At 38.3% G+C, this 17005-nt stretch overlaps 1 protein-coding gene across 6 annotated transcripts in view; it reads left to right on the plus strand.

The window, feature by feature from the left end:
• The window catches only part of EPB41L5 (erythrocyte membrane protein band 4.1 like 5), a 141261-nt gene that overhangs the window by 26631 nt on the left and 97625 nt on the right, over nucleotides 1-17005 (plus strand). For all 6 annotated transcript variants that reach the window (XM_059394462.1, XM_059394464.1, XM_059394466.1 and 3 more), the window contains exons 4-5: nucleotides 14810-14852; nucleotides 16310-16388. In XM_059394462.1, coding sequence (XP_059250445.1) covers nucleotides 14810-14852; nucleotides 16310-16388 — 122 coding nt within the window. The remainder of the gene's footprint in view (nucleotides 1-14809; nucleotides 14853-16309; nucleotides 16389-17005) is intronic.

The raw sequence follows: 17005 nt of genomic DNA on the forward strand, positions 1-17005 counted from the left end.
ATTGATGCTTGCAAACAGGTCAGTTTATTGGTGAAGATAGTGAACTCGATCAAGTGAAGTTTTTGGCTAGGGTCATCTGTGTAAACTAATTTAGCACTATGATTTTCGTGTCTGTCTTATTTAGTATAAGGGTAGAATCCAAAGAATGTTGAGGCAGGGTAAAAAAATGACCCAAACCAGATTAAGACACTACATAAAAAGAGAACTATGGGCCAACATCTCTGATGAACAGAGATACAGAAATCCTCAACAAAGTGTTAGCAAACCAAATCCAATACCATTCACCACAATCACTTGGAATTTATTCCCGGGATGCAAAGGTAGTTCAGTATTGGCATATCAGTCAGTGTGGTACATATCAGTAAGTAAAAGGATAAAAACCATTTGATCATTTCAGTAGATGCAGAAAAAGCGTCTGACAAAGTACTACATCCATTCATGATAAAAGCCCTCAACAAGGTAGATTTAGAAGGAACATACCTCAACATATAAAGGCCATATATGAAAAACTGACAGCTTACCTTATACTCAATATTGACAAACTGAGAAGTTTTCTCCAAAATCAGGAACAAGACAAGGATGTTCACTCTCAACACTGTTATTGACCATAGTACTGGGAGTCCTAGCAGTCACGTAAGAAAAAGGATTAAAAGGCATTCAAATTGGTGTGTTTTTTGTTTGCTTGTTTTTTTAAAGATTGATTTATTTGAGATAGAGCAAAAGAGAAAGCATGAGCAGGAGGGAGAGGGAGAAGCAGACTCCCCACGGAGCAGGGAACCTGATGTGGGGCTCAGTCCCACGACTTTGAGATCATGACCTGAGCCAAAGTCCTATACTTAACCGACTGAGCCACCCAGGTGCCCCAGAGACATCCAGGTGAGTAAGGAAGAAGTAAAACTTCAACTGTTTGCAGATGCATGATATTATATATAGAAAGCCTTAAAGACTCCACCAAAAAACCGTTAGTGCATTTCTGTACACTAATAATGAAGCAGCAGCAGGAGAAATTAAGAAAGCAATCTCAGGTACAGTTGCACCAATACCTGGGAATAAACTTAACCAAGGGAGTGAAAGACCTGTAACTATAAAACATAAAACTGTAAAACATTGATGATAGAATTTGAACAACACAAAGAAATAGATTATTCCATGCTTATGGATTGGGAGAACAAATTCTGTTAAAATGTCCATACTACCCGAGGGCACCTGGGTGGCTCAGTGGGTTGGGCTGCTGCCTTCGGCTCAGGTCATGATCTCGGGGTCCTGGGATCGAGTCCCGCATCGGGCTCTCTGCTCAGCAGGGAGCCTGCTTCTTCCTCTCTCTCTCTCTGCCCACTTGTGATTTCTGTCAAATAAATAAATAAAATTAAAAAAAAAAAATGTCCATACTACCCAAAGTAATCTGTAGATTTAATGCAATCTCTGTCAATATATCAATAGCATCTTTTACAGAGCTAGAACAAATAATCCTAAAATTTGTACGGAACCACAGAAGACCCCAAATAGCTAAAACAGTCTTGAAAACAAAAGAGCTGGAGGTACCACAATCCCAGATTTCAAGTTACACTACAAAGCTACAGTAATCAACACAGCATGGCACTGGTGCAAAAATAAACACATAGGTCAATGAAATGGGATAAAAAGCTTAGAAACAAGCCCACAATTACATGGTCTTTGGCAAAAGCAGCAAGAATATACAATGGGGAAATCAGCCTCTTCAACAAATGGTGTTGGGAAAATTGGACAACTCCATGCAAAATAATGAAACTGGATCACTTTCTTAAATCATACACAAAACTAAACTCAAAATGGATTTTCGAGACCTATATGTGAAACCTGAAACCGTAAAAATCCTAGAAGAGAGCATAAGTAGTAGTTTTTCTGACATCAGCCATAGCAGCATTAGGGGAAATAAAAGCAAAAATAAACTATTGGGACTACATGCAAATAAAATGTAACCTACTGAATGGAAGAATATATTTGCAAATGACATATCTGATAAAAGGTTAGTATCTAAAATATATAAAGAACTTATACAACTCAGATCTTAAAAAAACAAATTATCCAATTAAAAAATGGGCAGAAGATATGAGCAGACATTTCTGCAAAAAAGACATCCAGATAACCAACAGACACATGAAAAGATGCTCATCCTCACTTACCATCAGGGAAATGCAAATCAAACCGACAATGAGATGCCTGTCAGACCTGTCAGAATGGCTAAAGGAAAAAATAAGGAACAAATGTTGGTGAGGATGTGGAGAAAAAGGAACACTTTATATACTGTTAGTGGGAATGTGAACTGATGCAGTTATTGTGGAAAACAGTATAGAGGTTCCTCAAAAAAAATAAAAATAGAACTACCCTATGATCCAGGAATTGCACTATTGGGTATTTACCCAAAGAATACAAAAACACTCAGAGGATATATACACCTCTGTGTTTATTGCAGCATCATTAATTTGACAATAGTGAAATTATGGAAGCAGCCTAGATGTCCAGTGATAGATGAATGGATAAAGAAGAGGTGGTATATATCTCCAGTGGAATATTATTCACCCATAAAAAAGAACGATACTATGCCATTTGCAACAACATGGATGGAGCTAGAAGGTCTAACGCAAAGCAAAATAAGTCAGAGAAAGACAAATACATTTGATTATTTCACTCATATGTGGAATTTAAGAAGCAAAACAAATGAACAAAGGGGAAGAAAGAGATAAGCCTACAGACTCTTAATTATAGAGAACAGGGCACCTGTGTGGCTCATTCAGTTAAGCATCTGCCTTTGGCTCAGGTCAGGATCCCAGGTTCCTGGGATCGAGTCCTGCATAGGGCTCTCTGCTCAGTGGGGAGCCTGCTTCTCCTTCTACCCTTTTCCCCCTGCCCCTGCTTGTGATCTGTCTCCTTCTTTCTCACTTTCTCTCTCTCAAATAAATAAAATCTTTAACAAAAAATTAATAGGGAACAAAACTGATGGTTACCGGAGGGGAGGTGAGTGGGCAAATAGGTGATAGGAATTAATGAGTACACTTAAGCACTAAGTAATGTACAGAATTATTGAATCACCATATATCACCTGAAACTAATATAACACTGTATGTTAACTATACTGTAATTAAAATAAAAACCTTGAAAAATGATCAAGGAATTACGTGTTACATTTCAATCTTAAATATATTATATGTATGCCTGTATATATAAAATCAGTGTGTTAAAGTTTAGTTTATTGGTCATTTCAGATAATTCCGAAATATGTACAACTGGAATTATGCACTTACTTTTCTTCCTGTGAATCTGTAAAATCTGAGTTTGCTCTTGTTTACTTTTGCTTATACCAGCTCATTTTATGTTCACATACACATTTAATGTGTAGTTGAAATAATGTCATATTTACAGAAAAGTTGTAAGAACAGTGTAAATAAATATTTTTGTAGAACCATTTGAGAAATAGTTGCAGGTGTCTCGTCGCCCCTGAATTCTTTAGTGTATTTTTCCCACAAGTATATTCTGTATAGCTTAGTGCAGCCATCAGAACCAGGAAGTTGACATTGTGACATCACCACCATCTAGTCCTCAGACTCCATTCATATTCTCCAGTTGTCTGTACAGTGTCCTTTCTAGCCAAAGGGTCTAGTTCAGAATCATGTTTTACATTCAGTTGTTAGATTTCTTCAGTTGCCTTCATCTTGGAATACTGTGGTCCCTCAGTCTTACCTTGACTTTCACACTTCTGAAGATACAGGTCAGTTATTTTATGGACTGTACCTCAGTTTGGGTTTGGCTGGTGTTTCCTCATGAAGTAGGTTAATCTTAGATACTTTGGCAGGAAAATAGGTGAAGTGATGCTGTGTTTCCTTATTCTATCAAGTGACATTTAATTTTATTTTGTCCCATTACTGGTGATCTTAACTTTTAACTTTGAATCTTCTTTTTTTTTTTTTTTTTTTTTTTAACAGGATGGAGAGGGGCCTTGGTGGTAGGGAGACAGAGAGAGAGAGAGAGAGAATGAGAGAGAATATCTTTCTTTTTTTTAAAAAAATTTTTATTGTGTTATGTTAGTCACCATATAATACATTATTAGTTTTTGATGTAGTGTTCCAAGAGTCATTGTTTACATATAACACCCAGTGCTTCATGCAATGCATGTCCTCCTTAATACCACTACCAGGCTTAATCCCCCCCACGCCCGCCCCTGTAAAACCCTGTTTGTTTCTCAGAGTCCACAGTCTGTCATGCTTCATTTCCCCCCTCTGATTTCTTCACTTTTCCTTTCCTTCTCCTAATGCCCTCCATGTTATTCCTTATGTTCCACAAGTAAGTGAAACCATATAATAATTGACTTTGAGAGAGAATATCTTAAGCAGGCTCCAGGCTCAGTGTGGAGCCTAACATGGGGCCTGATCTCAAAACCTTGAGATAATGACCTGAGCCAAAATCAAGAGTTGGACACTTAACCAACCAGCCACCCCAAGTGTCCTGATACTTTGATCCTTTGATTAAGGTAGTGTAATTAAGTTTTTCTTTGTCTCTTTTTTCTTTCTTTTGTGTACAGTTACATTGACAAGACTTTCTTATCAAACTTACTTTCTTTCTTTCTTTCTTTCTTTCTTTCTTTCTTTCTTTATTATTTACTTGACAGATCACAAGTGGCAGAGAGGCAGGCAGAGAGAGAGGGGGAAGCAGACTCCCTGTTGAGCTCAGAGCCTGACTTGGGGCTCAATCCTAGGACCCCGAGGTCATGACCTGAGCTGAAACTAAGAGTTGGCCATCCAACTGACTGTGCCACCCAGGTGCTCCAAGATTCAGACCTTCTGCTCTGAGAAAGACTCTGTTAAGAGGGTAAAAAGCCAGGTTATACACTGGGAGAAGACTGACAAGGAGCTCAATATGTAAAGAACTAAACTCAACAGTTATAAAACGGAAGACAAGAGTCATTTAACTGAAGAGAATATATAGATGGTAGACACATGAAAAGAGGTAGGCATCAGTAGGTATCAGGGAAATGCAAATTAAGACCTTGATGAGGCATCAGCACAACACATGTTTTAGAATACCTAAAATAAAAATAGTGACAATTCCAACTGCTAACTGAGGATGTGGAGAAACTGGGCCTCTCATATTGGTATCAAGAATATAAAAATGTTAACAGCCATTATGGAAAATAATCTGTCAGTTTCCTAAAATAGTAAATATACATTAACCATATAATTCAGCATTTGTATGCATGACATTTATCCCAGAGAAGTGAAGACTTATTTCCTTACAAAACCTGTGCATGATTATTTGTAGCAGCTATATCTATATTTGTAACAGAAAAAAAACTTGGGGGGGGAAAAAAAGTCATGTAGTTGTTTGATTAAATCAACTGTGAGCACTGTTCAACAATAGAAAAATACCTATTGATTCTATGGATACTCAGAACAACTTGGATGGATTTCAGGGGCATTATGGTGAGTGAAAAAAGCCAATCTCAAAAGGTCATATACTGTATAATTCCACTTACATAGCGTTCTTGAAAAGACAAAATTGTGAAGATCATATTAATGTTGCTAGGGTTTAAGGAAGTTGGAGGTGGGGGGAGGCGAGTGTGTATTACTATATCACGTGAACTATCAAGGAGTCGTGAGCATTTTTTGTTGTTGTTAATAGACTATTTCTTTACAGTGATAGTGGTACTAGTTACAGAAGTCCAGACTTGTAGTAAAATGACATATAACATAGTACTAAGGTCAGTTTCCTGGTTTTAATTTGTACTATGGTAATGTTAGATGTAACCATTGGGGGAAGGTGGGGATGGGACACAGGACCTCTCACTATTATCATTGTAACTTCCAGTGAATATTTCATAATAAGTTTTTTTAAAGAATAAGAAAAATAGGGGTGCCTGGGTGGCTCAGTGATTAAGTGTCTACCTTCAGCTTAGGTCATGATTTCAGCGTCCTGGGATCGAGCCCCACATTGGGCATCCTCTCAGGGAGCCTACTTCTCCCTCTTCCTCTGCTGCTCCCCCTGCTTGTGCTCTCTCTGTGTCTGTCTGTCTCTCTCCCTCTCTATGTCAAATGAAAAATAAAATCTTAAAAAAAAAAAAAAAAGAAAAATAGAGTCTGGGCCAAACAAATTAAGTGTCAGGGCCAAGATTTAACTCTCTGGCCTATGTTAGTGCCCTCTGTTTGGTGAAGTTTTTCAAGTTTCATATTTAGAACTTAGAATTTTAACTGGTCCATCAAGGTTGTTTTGTTCTGTTTTGTTCTTCATTTATTTTGAGAGGGAGTAAGGGACGGAAAGGAGGGGAAAGAATCTTCCTTAAGCAGATTCGGTGCTGAGTGCAGAGCCCAACTCAGGGCTCAATCTTAGGACCCTGAGATCATGACAAGAGCCGAAATTAAGAGTTGCCATTGGGAATGCCTGGGTGGCTCAGTCACTTAAGCATCTGCCTTAGGCTCAGGTCATGATCTCAGGGTCTTGGGATTGAGTCCTGCATCAGGTTCCTTGCTAGGCAGGGAGCCTGCTTCTCCCTCTGCCTGCGGGTCCCCTGCTTGTGTGTGCATGCACGCTTGTGTGCTCTTGCTCTCTCTCTTTCTCTCTCTGTCAAATAAATGAATAAAATCTTAAAAAAAAAAAAAAGTTGGTGCTTAAGCAGCTGAGCCACCCAGGTGCTCCGGTCCATTAACTTCTTAGAGTTATCTAGAGTGTAGACACTTTTGTCATGTTTTAGGAAAGGGAAACAAAAGAAAGATAGCATTTCCCCTTTACTTGGGAAAGAAGGAAAATTAACAGGTTTTTTTTTTTTTTCCCTTTTTAAAAAGTTGATTTGATAGCTTGTATTGGTTCTGTATATATTGTTTAAACTTCCCTTGTTCTCTGTGTAAAAATCCCAAGTAAATTGCCAGCACACAGTATTCAGCAGCTTATTAAAAGTATAAGTAACACATTTTGATCAGGTTGAGTTTATTCTCAGAAATGCAAGGATGAGGGGCAGCTGGGTGGCTCAGTCATTAAGCATCTGCCTTTGACTCAGGTCATGATCCTGGGGTCCTGGGTTTGAGTCCCACATTGGGCTGCTTGCTCAGCGGGAAGCCTGCTTCTCCCTCTCCCACTCCCCTGCTCGTGTTCCCTCTCTCTCTGTGTCTCTTTCTGTCAAATAAATAAATAAATAAAATCTTTAATTAAAAAAAAGAAAAAGAGAGGCGCCTGGGTGGCTCAGTGGGTTAAAGCCTCTGCCCTCAGCTCAGGTCATGATCTCAGGGTCCAGGGATCAAGTCCTGCACGGGCTCTCAGCTCAGCAGGGAGCCTGCTTTCTGGTGTGTGCGCGCCCCCCCCCCCCCGCCTACTTGTGATCTCTGTCAAATAAATAAATAAAATATTTGAAAAAAAAATGGGAGGATGATTCAGTATCAATTGAGATAATTTGTCATATATGGTTTTTCATGCCACTTGTTTCCTGCCTTTGTTTTAAGAGGATTGTACTTTCTTGCTCAGTTGCTATCAGGCTCGGCTATGTGTCTTGCTTCTGGCAATGGAATCTGAGTTGATGTGCTGTGTGCCAGTTCTGAGCAGTTTAACCCTTCATTGATGCTTGTTATTGCTTTGGCATATACTTAATTGAAACTACATTAAAAAATGATTGAAACTGAAATCTTTATCACAAAGAAAATAAAGTAACTTGATTAGTTGAAGTTTATGGTATTTAAAGACAACACTATATGGAAATGGAAGTGGAGAGGTTAAATCCAAAGCTGAAGGCTAGAAAACACTTAATTGTCTAGTGGAACACAGGGTAAATGTGTTAACAGGTGCATACCTGGAGGCTGCAGCAGTCCTTTCATTTGATAGTAGATCCAAGCTCATTGCATTAAAGAGGCTATTCTCCTTTCAGTTTTAGAGTTCAGCTATTTCAGGTACTGTAGGCAAAATGTGTGAGATGTGTTTGTCTTGCTGACCTTCACTTACCTGAGGTTGTGCAGACAACACTTTAGAATTCTTATCAAGTGGTATTTTGATGGACCTTTAAGCCTCTTCTTTCTAGCCCCAGAAATCCTGGACTAAAACATCATGGACTTTGGCCAGTATGGAATTGACCTTTTAGTCTGTGTAGCTCTATTCAACTTTAGAGGCGGACTTTTTCCCATTTTAGGTGCTGAGTGGACATGTGGCATAACCTGTGTAGGTGGCATGTGTAGAGAACAGACCTGGTGAATACTCAGTCACTTTACTCTCTTTCTATGCAGATACCTCATTATTAACCGTGACAACAATAACAACAACCACCCTAGATTAATAGAGGAGTGATAGAAGCATTTTTATTAAAGACAAGATGATAACTTGCCTATTATTACCAGTGTTATTTAATTTCATAACAGAAGTGCCAGCAATGCAGTTAAAGTTGTTTTATTTTAAAGGCTGGAAAGGAGGAGGTAAAATTACCATTGTTGGCAGGTGATTGGATTATACATTAACTAAGAACCCAACACAAACAATAGGATTCAATAAAATAGTGGGGAGTGAAAAATATGTAGAAATAAATAGTGTATGTTAAATATATGTCCATATTGTAACACACAGGCACACATATATTTGTTAAATAAGGAGAAACTGTAAAAGGTATATTTCCAAAATAGATTACATGGTATCTATGGAGAGTGAGTATAAAACCTGCCTCACCTACATTTCCATTATGAATTTGACTTTTAAGAATTTTAAGAGGGCATATTAATAATATGAAGAAAGGCACAGTGGGAAATATATTTTAATGGCTTATCTAACTCTTCTTTTGAAATGTCTTCTAACACAGACTGTTAACACCAAGAAAGTAATCACCCAGGAAGAATTTATAATGAATTTAGACTAAATTGAAGTGTTTTCAGTTAGATTACAGCAATGCACTATATTGGTTCTCCATTTTTATTGCATAGTTTTTTTTTTTAACATTTTGTTAATTGTTTAAAATTTTCTTTAAAACGATCTTAATTCAGAGCATAAACCTTTACTTTTCTTTTCTTTTTTTTTTTTTTTAAAGATTTTATTTATTTATTTGACAGAGAAATCACAAGTAGACTAAGAGGCAGGCAGAGAGAGAGAGAGGGAAGCAGATTCCCTGCTGAGCAGAGAGCCCGATGCGGGACTCGATCCCAGGACCCTGAGATCATGACCTGAGCCGAAGACAGCGGCTTAACCCACTGAGCCACCCAGGCGCCCAAACCTTTACTTTTCAAAGCAGAAATATTTTTTGCAGATGTAGTTGGTTTGAAAGGTGGTTAACATTTCTCTGTTTTAAAGTCTTTGCTCTTTGAGCAAAAGTAGTAGGGCATTTCTTTAGTAGAGCTGTGTAGGTGGTTAGAAATCAGGAATCATTTATTTGAAGAGCTGCTTACAGACAGGCTTAGGGACCAGGATGAGGGGGTGTCTGCATGTCAGTGTTTTGAAAGCTCCCTAGGTGATTCTTTGTTTGATTTAGTTATGTCTCTTGTTTGTGATTACATACTATTTATAATTTCAGATACATGCAGGTAATAATTCTTCTTTCATGCCCAGCTCAATAGGATGGCTTCCCACATCCTTTGATGGCTAAGTTTATCAACCAGACTTTAAAATTAGGAAATTAGGGAGTTTGTTTCCTTTTTAAGGTATAATGGGGAAAAGGGACTGTATTAGTTTTACCTAGGCATGCAAGAATCTATATCTGCATGCTCTCACCTTTATTTTCTAATGTAATATAAATTCAACTCCTAAAGACCCTGACTGACGAAAATCCTATCAGTGCCTGTCTCTGAGTTCTGAATTTTCCAGTCCCTGGGCTTGGAATGTGGAGGAGATGAAAGAAAACAGACTTGAGAATATGCAAACATGAACTCAGACCTTCTAGAAGAACATCACCAGAACTCCCCAGCTCCTAAGTTTCACTTTAAAATGTGCTTGATGCGTTATTTGAGTTTGGGTCATCTTAAGGGAGTGCAGATGTTAAAGCTCTTATATGCAGGTAAAGAAGAGAATAAAATGCCTGCTTGGAAGAAAACTCTGATCCTTTATCTCACTGGCATGATTTTATGTTTAATGTGCTTAGAATAGTAGGGTATAAATTAAAGATTAAAGGTGTATTTTTTTTTAATTAAAATTTTTAAAAAAGATTTTTACTTATTTGACAGAGATCACAAGTAGGCAGAGAGAGAATGGAGGAAGCAGGGCTTGATCCCAGCACTCTGGGATCAGGATGGGAGCTGAAGGCAGAGGCTTTAACCCCCTGAGCCATCCAGGCGCCCCAAAGGTGTATTTTTGTCTATTTTTGAGACTAGCTCTTAAATGTTCTTAAACAGGAACAAATTTAAGTTATAACCATCTAAGAAAGACTATAGATTGTTCTTGAAATAGCATGTGATCTTACATTGTTTCCATCCTTACATTCCTCAAAGTTTATTCTGTCAAAATTTATAGGTAGCCTGTTGATGTTCAGTCCATTGTTAATGTTCCCTAGGTTTTACCAACATGTATAAACGTTTTTTTTTTTTTTCCTACTTCCCTGTTTGAAGAAACTCTGAAAGGAGTCAGAAACCAGTAACATCTTGTTGGAGGGTACATGTGGTGATAGAAATTGGGTATTTGGGGGGTGGCCTATTGCAGGGACTAGAGGGACTGTAGACCGTATACTTTTTAATGCTACTCCCAGATTAAACCTATATATAAGTAAATTATTTTTATAAAATACTAAAATAAAGGGTCTGTGAGTATTTTAAATAATATGTGCTCCTGGTAGAGTAAGTTGAAAATAGAGGAAAGCACAAAGAAGAAAAATATCACCAGCAGTATCCACTCCCTAGAGATAACATGTTATTGTTTTGTTACAGATAATCTCAATCCAAAAGAAAAAAAAGCATGTTTTTATATATACACTTGTACATTTTGACAAAACAATTATATTTTGTAACTTGCTTTTTAAAATTTAACAATATTTTATAAATAGTTTTCCAGATCCTTAAATATTTGCTTTCCTTGTTTTTAATTGATGCATGGTGTTCATCATGTTGAAATACTTTATTTAACCAGTTCATTCTTGTTGAATATATATATATCATCTTAACTTTCTCTCACATAATTCCTTTTAAGTAAATCTGTACACATCCATAATTATTTCTAGGTTTTGAATTGTTGAGTCAAAGACAGGTATTTTATTTTTTATTTGTTTCAGGGGTACAGGTCTATGATTTATCAGTCTTACACAATTTACAGTGCTCACCATAGCACATAACCTCCCCAGTGTCCAAAACTGAGCCACCCTATCCCTCCTGCCCACCTCTACTCTAGCATCCCTCAGTCTGTTTCCTGAGATTATGGTTTGTCTCCCTCTCTAGTTTCGTCCTGTTTCATTTTTTTCCCCTCTCTTTCTCTATGATCCTCTGCCTTGTCTCTCAAATTCCATGTATCAGTGAGATCATATGATAATTGCCTTTCTCTGATTGACTTATTTCACTTAGCATAATAGCATCTAGTTCCATCCACCTCGTTGCAAATGGCAAGAGTCCATTTTTTGATAGCTGCATAATATACTACTCCCCCCCCCACGCACTTGTGTGTGTGTGTTGTGTGTGTAAATATTGTGTGTGTAAGTATATTGTGTATGTGTGTATCTTGCCTCTTCTTTATCCATTCTTCCGTCAGTGGACAGCTAGGCTCTTTCCATAGTTTGGCTATTGAGGACATTGTTGCTATAAACATTGGGGTGGATGTGCCCCTTCAGATCACTATGGTTTGTATCTTTGGGGTAAATACCCAGTAGTGCAATTGCTGGGTCATAGGGTAGCTCTGTTTTCAACTTTTTGAGGAACATCATACTGGTTTCCAGAGTTGCTGCACCAGCTTGCATTCCCACCAGCAGCGTAGAAAGGTTCCCCTTTCTCTGCATTCTCACCAACAGCTGTCATTTCCTGACTTGTGAATTTTAGCCATTCTGACTGGCATGAGGTGGTATCTCATTGAGGTTTTGGTTTGTACTTCCCTGATGCCAAGTGATTTGGAGCACTTTTTCATGTGTCTGTTGGCCATTTGGATGTCTTTGAAGAAATGTCTGTTCTTGTCTTCTGCCCATTTCTTGATTGGATTATTTGTTCTTTGGGTTTGATGAATTTGATAAATTCTTTGTAGATTTGGGTACTAGCCCTTTATCTTTTTTAAGTATATTCTCCCATTCTGTCAGTTGTTGTTTTTTGGTTTTGTTGACTGTTTCTTTTGCTGTGCTGAAACTTTTTATCTTGATGAGATCCATTTTTGCCCTTGCTTCCCTTGCCTTTGGGGATGTGTGTGTGGCGGGGGGAGTTGCTGTGGCTGAGGTCAGAGAGGTTGCTGCCTGTGTTCTCCTCAAGGATTTTGATGCATTCCTGCCTTACATTTAGGTCTGTCATCCATTTTGAGTCTTATTTTTGTGTGTGGTGTAAGGAAATGGTCCAGTTCCATTCTTCTGCATGTGGTGGTTCAATTTTCCCAACACCATTTGGGAAGAGACTTTTTTCCACTGGACATTATTTCCTGCTTTGTTGAAGATTAATTGACCATAGACTTGAGGGTCCATTTCTGGGCAAAGACAGTTATTTTTAGGGCATCTTTAAATTGCCTCCTGGAACAGTTGTGTTAATTTGCATTCATTATGGTGTAGGAGTAACCCTAACCATAGGCATGTGAGATTGCCCAGGCAACCAGCAGACATCTATTCATTGCAGTAGAGTAGATAAAACCTGAAGATAGAGCAACTTCTGGGTTTCATTTTGTGGGTAGAAGACTATCTGGGGTATAAAAACTAATTTTATCTTCTATCCAATATGTGATTGGCATCAGGCTTTGGTAGGTATTAATATAATTAAGTTTGGGAGTTTTGGATATTGAGGTGCTGGCATTGGCTATGTTGGATGGACTTTTTGCTGTATTAGGTTGACCTCTTTACTGCTAATAGACTGAATTGTGTTTCTGCTGGCTAGCCTAGGAGTCTATTGGAGAGATGTCCAAAACTGAACAGGTGCTAGATTGAAATAGGCTTAAAAGTAGGTGTCCAACTGAATTTATTAAAAGATGGAGAAGTGGCTGAGGGCCGGGGGGATCTCCTGGCTGGCTCAGTCAGTAGAGCATGTAACTCCTCCTCCTCTTCTTCCTCCTCTTCCTCTTCCTCCTCCTCCTCTTCTTCTTTTTTAAAAGATTTTATTTATTTGAGAGAGAGAGAGGCAGAGCCTGAGCAGGGGGCAGGAGGCAGAGGGAGAAGGAGAAGCAGACTATCCATTGAGTGGGGAGCCCTGATGTGGGGCTCGATTCTAGGACCTTGAGATAGTGACCTGAGCTGAAGGCAGACACTTGACTGAGCCACCCAGGCACCCCAAGCGCACAGCTCTTGATCTCAGGGTTATGAGTTTGAGCCCAGCGTTGGGTGTAGAGATTACTTAAAAATAAAATCTTTAAAAAAAAAAAAAAAAAAGGATGAGAAATGGCCAAATAGCCTATATATACCCTTGGAATCCAGAGAAAATATTGCATAGTATTTAATTGCCTTTTGAAATGTTAACTGAGCATCTTATTTCAATATGAAGAGGTACGTTGCTTGTACACTGGTAGTTCTGTGAATTTGACTTTCAGATCTTGGGGGAGAATGGAGAGAAGAGGCTCTGCAAATAGTTACAAGGCTATTAATAATGTAGCCTTGTTTACCCAGTCTTTGCCTATCTGGATTTCTGAAACTGGATTCTTTAGCTCTGTGAACTAGTTAGCACAAGAACACTCCTTTCGTTTTTAGGGTGCTTGGAATTGTAAGCATGCTGGAGAGAACACAATCATGTATATCTTAGTTGGGTGAGTGCACCCTGCCACTGTTAGGATTTTTGGTGTTGTAAAGGGATTAATAGAAGTGAGCTAGGAATGGTTTATCTGTGGAAGCCTCTGGAATTGCCCCTTAATGTCTGTTTGTGTTACAGACATTTCATAGTGGGAAGGTTACAGAAATCAAAAGGCTATTAGTATTGAAACCAGAAGCCTGCTAGACACAATGTTAACATTTTTTATTTGTAAAGCAAAGGAGCAAAGATTGCTTTATTTAATAGGTGAGACCTTAGCTATGAGATAGATCTAATCTTACAGTGTAGGCTCTTTCAAAGAGTACTACTTCTGAGTAGTATCTGTTTTGTAAAATTTAAGTGACACTTTTATTTCCCCTCATTTTTGGTTATGATCTCTTAGTAAATCTTACATTTTTATCACAAGAATGAACCAGACAATGGAATATGAGGATACTTTCCTTTTAATTTTAGCATTTTTAAAGAGTCATTTTTGGGGAGGGGGATATGAAAACTAAGGGCAGAATTAAAAATGTCATCCTTGTTACTGTGAGGGAGCAGAGGAAATGTTTTAAGAAGTCCTTTATCTGAGGGGCACCTGGGTGACTCGGTTGACTGGCTGGCTCTTGATTTCAGTTTAGGTCATAATCTCAGGGTCCTGGGATTGAGCCCCACATAGAGCTCTGTGTTCAATGTGGAGTCTGCTTGTCTCTCGCCCTCTGTTCCTCCCCTTTACCCCCATGCTCTTGCTTGCTTACTCTCTCAAATAAAATCTTAAAAAAAAAAAAAAAAAGTCCTATATCTGGTTTTAAGTCACTTTTTGCTTATGTGTCATAAGTTTGCTGTACATATTGGGGGCAGGTAATCCTCCCCCATTTTCATTCTCACTTTTGTTTTTCTCTTTGTGAGATATTTTTAATGATCACTGAAGCATGATGAATATTTTATTAATGAAAATGTTGAGTTCTGTCATCTGCTTCACATCTGATTTTTGCTTTTGTTTTCAGCATTGGCTAGATGGTACCAAGAGCATCAAAAAGCAAGTAAAAAGTAAGTGTTCAAAAAATTGTGAAAAAGTGAGTTTAATTATATTTAATTACATATTAGAAGCTCTGATTCCTAATAAAGAGATCATATTTCAGATGAATTTCTTAGCATCTCTACTTTCTTTCTTTCTTTTTTTTTTTAAATCAGGGTTGTTTTTTTTTTTTTTAAGATTATTTATTTATTTATTTGACATACAGAGATCACAAGTAGGCAGAGAGGCAGGCAGAGAGAGAGGAGGAAGCAGGCTCCCTGCTGAGCAGAGAGCCCGATGCGGGGCTCGATCCCAGGACCCTGAGATCATGACCTGAGCCGAAGGCAGAGGCTTAACCCACCAAGCCACCCAGGCGCCCCGCATCTCTACTTTCTAAAGATAATTTCTATTTGAAACTTTGATCCACCCAGTAAGTTAATATAGGGTTAATAGTAATCTAGAGTCAAGTGCTTTATAGTTTATTTCTTGGAGGATTTGCAACTTGCAAAGGAGATTAACTTCTCATGAGATGCTTAACTTTAAGGAATTTTCCTGTTTGGCATCTGCCCTGCTGTATAAAATATTTTGAGACTTTAAAGATGTATCTTTTAAAAATTAAGAGTAATGAAGCGAAACAATTCACATAAAATGTTATTATCCTAGCAATAGTCAGGGGATACCAATGTCCGATTTGTAATCCCGTTTGTCCTTTGTCATAAGAGGTTTCAGAGCATCTCAACGTTTGTCTTTACAAAATAATGGAACCACTGAGAATTTAGAAGTTAGTGAGATAGGTGAAATGAATTAGAAATTGAGGGGGAAGCTTGCCATCAGCAGTTAATAACCTAGGCATTACTCAGTACTCAAAAGAAATATAGCTTCTCAGGTTTTTTTTAGGGCTGTTAGATTGCACAGTCAAAACTTTTATTTGGAAAAAAACAAAAACAAAAAAACCCCTTTTATTTGGTGGTGCCTGGGTGGCTCAGTGGGTTAAGCCTCTGCCTTCGGCTCAGGTCATGGTCCCAGGGTCCTGGCATCGAGCCCTGCATCAGGCTCTTTGCTCATTGGGGAGTCTGCTTCCTCCCCTCTCTGCCTTCCTCTGCCTACTTGTGACCTCTCTCTGTCAAGTAAATAAAATCTTAAAAAAAAAAAAACAAACAACTTTTATTTGATGCATTTGGTCTAGAACTGTTAGAATTAATCTAGAACTCTCTATTCTTGGGAGGACAGCTAATTATGATAGTACTGTATGATGGTTGGTACATTTTAAAAATCTGCTGATTGATCTTTTTTGTGTAAGTCAGGCTTTAATTAAGCTGTACAATATTTTGGTGTGCGAAGTATTGCCATAATAACCTGTTATCTTTTGTCTCTACTTCAGTAGACTTTTTTTTTAACAAATTTACTGACTGAAAATTCTTACTTGTTGAATAGTTACATAAAAAGTTAAAGTATTTTTTTGTTTGTTTTTTTTGTTTTTTAATCACAGTTGGTTCGCCCTATTGTCTGCATCTTCGAGTTAAATTTTATTCCTCAGAACCAAATAATCTTCGTGAAGAGCTAACACGGTAAGATCATTCTAGAGCTATACAGGGTGAAGTTTTGGTCAGCTAGCTAAAGGTGCTAGAAGATGGTCTTTATAATTCTTTCCAGCTTGTAGACCACTAATGAAATGAATCTCTTGCCTTTGGTTAAGACCTCAGACAATAGAATTTCATTTTAGGGGCGCCTGGGTGATTCGGGTCTCTGCCTTTCTTAGGGTCCTGGGATGGAGTCCCCCATCGGGCTCTCATTTCGTCAGGGAGCCTGCTTCCTCCTCTCTCTCCGCCTGCCTCTCTGCCTGCCTCTCTGCCTACTTATGGTCTCTGTCTGTCAAATAAATAAATAAAATCTTTAAAAAAAATAGAATTTCATTTTAGGACAGTTTTTTTTTTTAATTTTTATTTATCCATTTGAGAGAGATACGGAGATAGAGACGGTGGGGACAGGGAGAGACAGAGAGTACAAGCAAGGGGAAAGGCAGAGGGAGATGGAGAAGCAGACTCCCTGCTGAGCTGGGAGCTCGACAGGGTGCTCGATCCCAAGACCTGGAAATCATGACCTGACACAAAGGCAGATGCTTAACCATGTGAGCCACCCAGGTGCTCCAGGACAGTGTTTTTTTTTTGTTTTTTTTTTTTTTTTT

Source organism: Mustela nigripes, chromosome 3, assembly GCF_022355385.1.
Source record: "Mustela nigripes isolate SB6536 chromosome 3, MUSNIG.SB6536, whole genome shotgun sequence".
NCBI classification, from domain to species: domain Eukaryota; kingdom Metazoa; phylum Chordata; class Mammalia; order Carnivora; family Mustelidae; genus Mustela; species Mustela nigripes.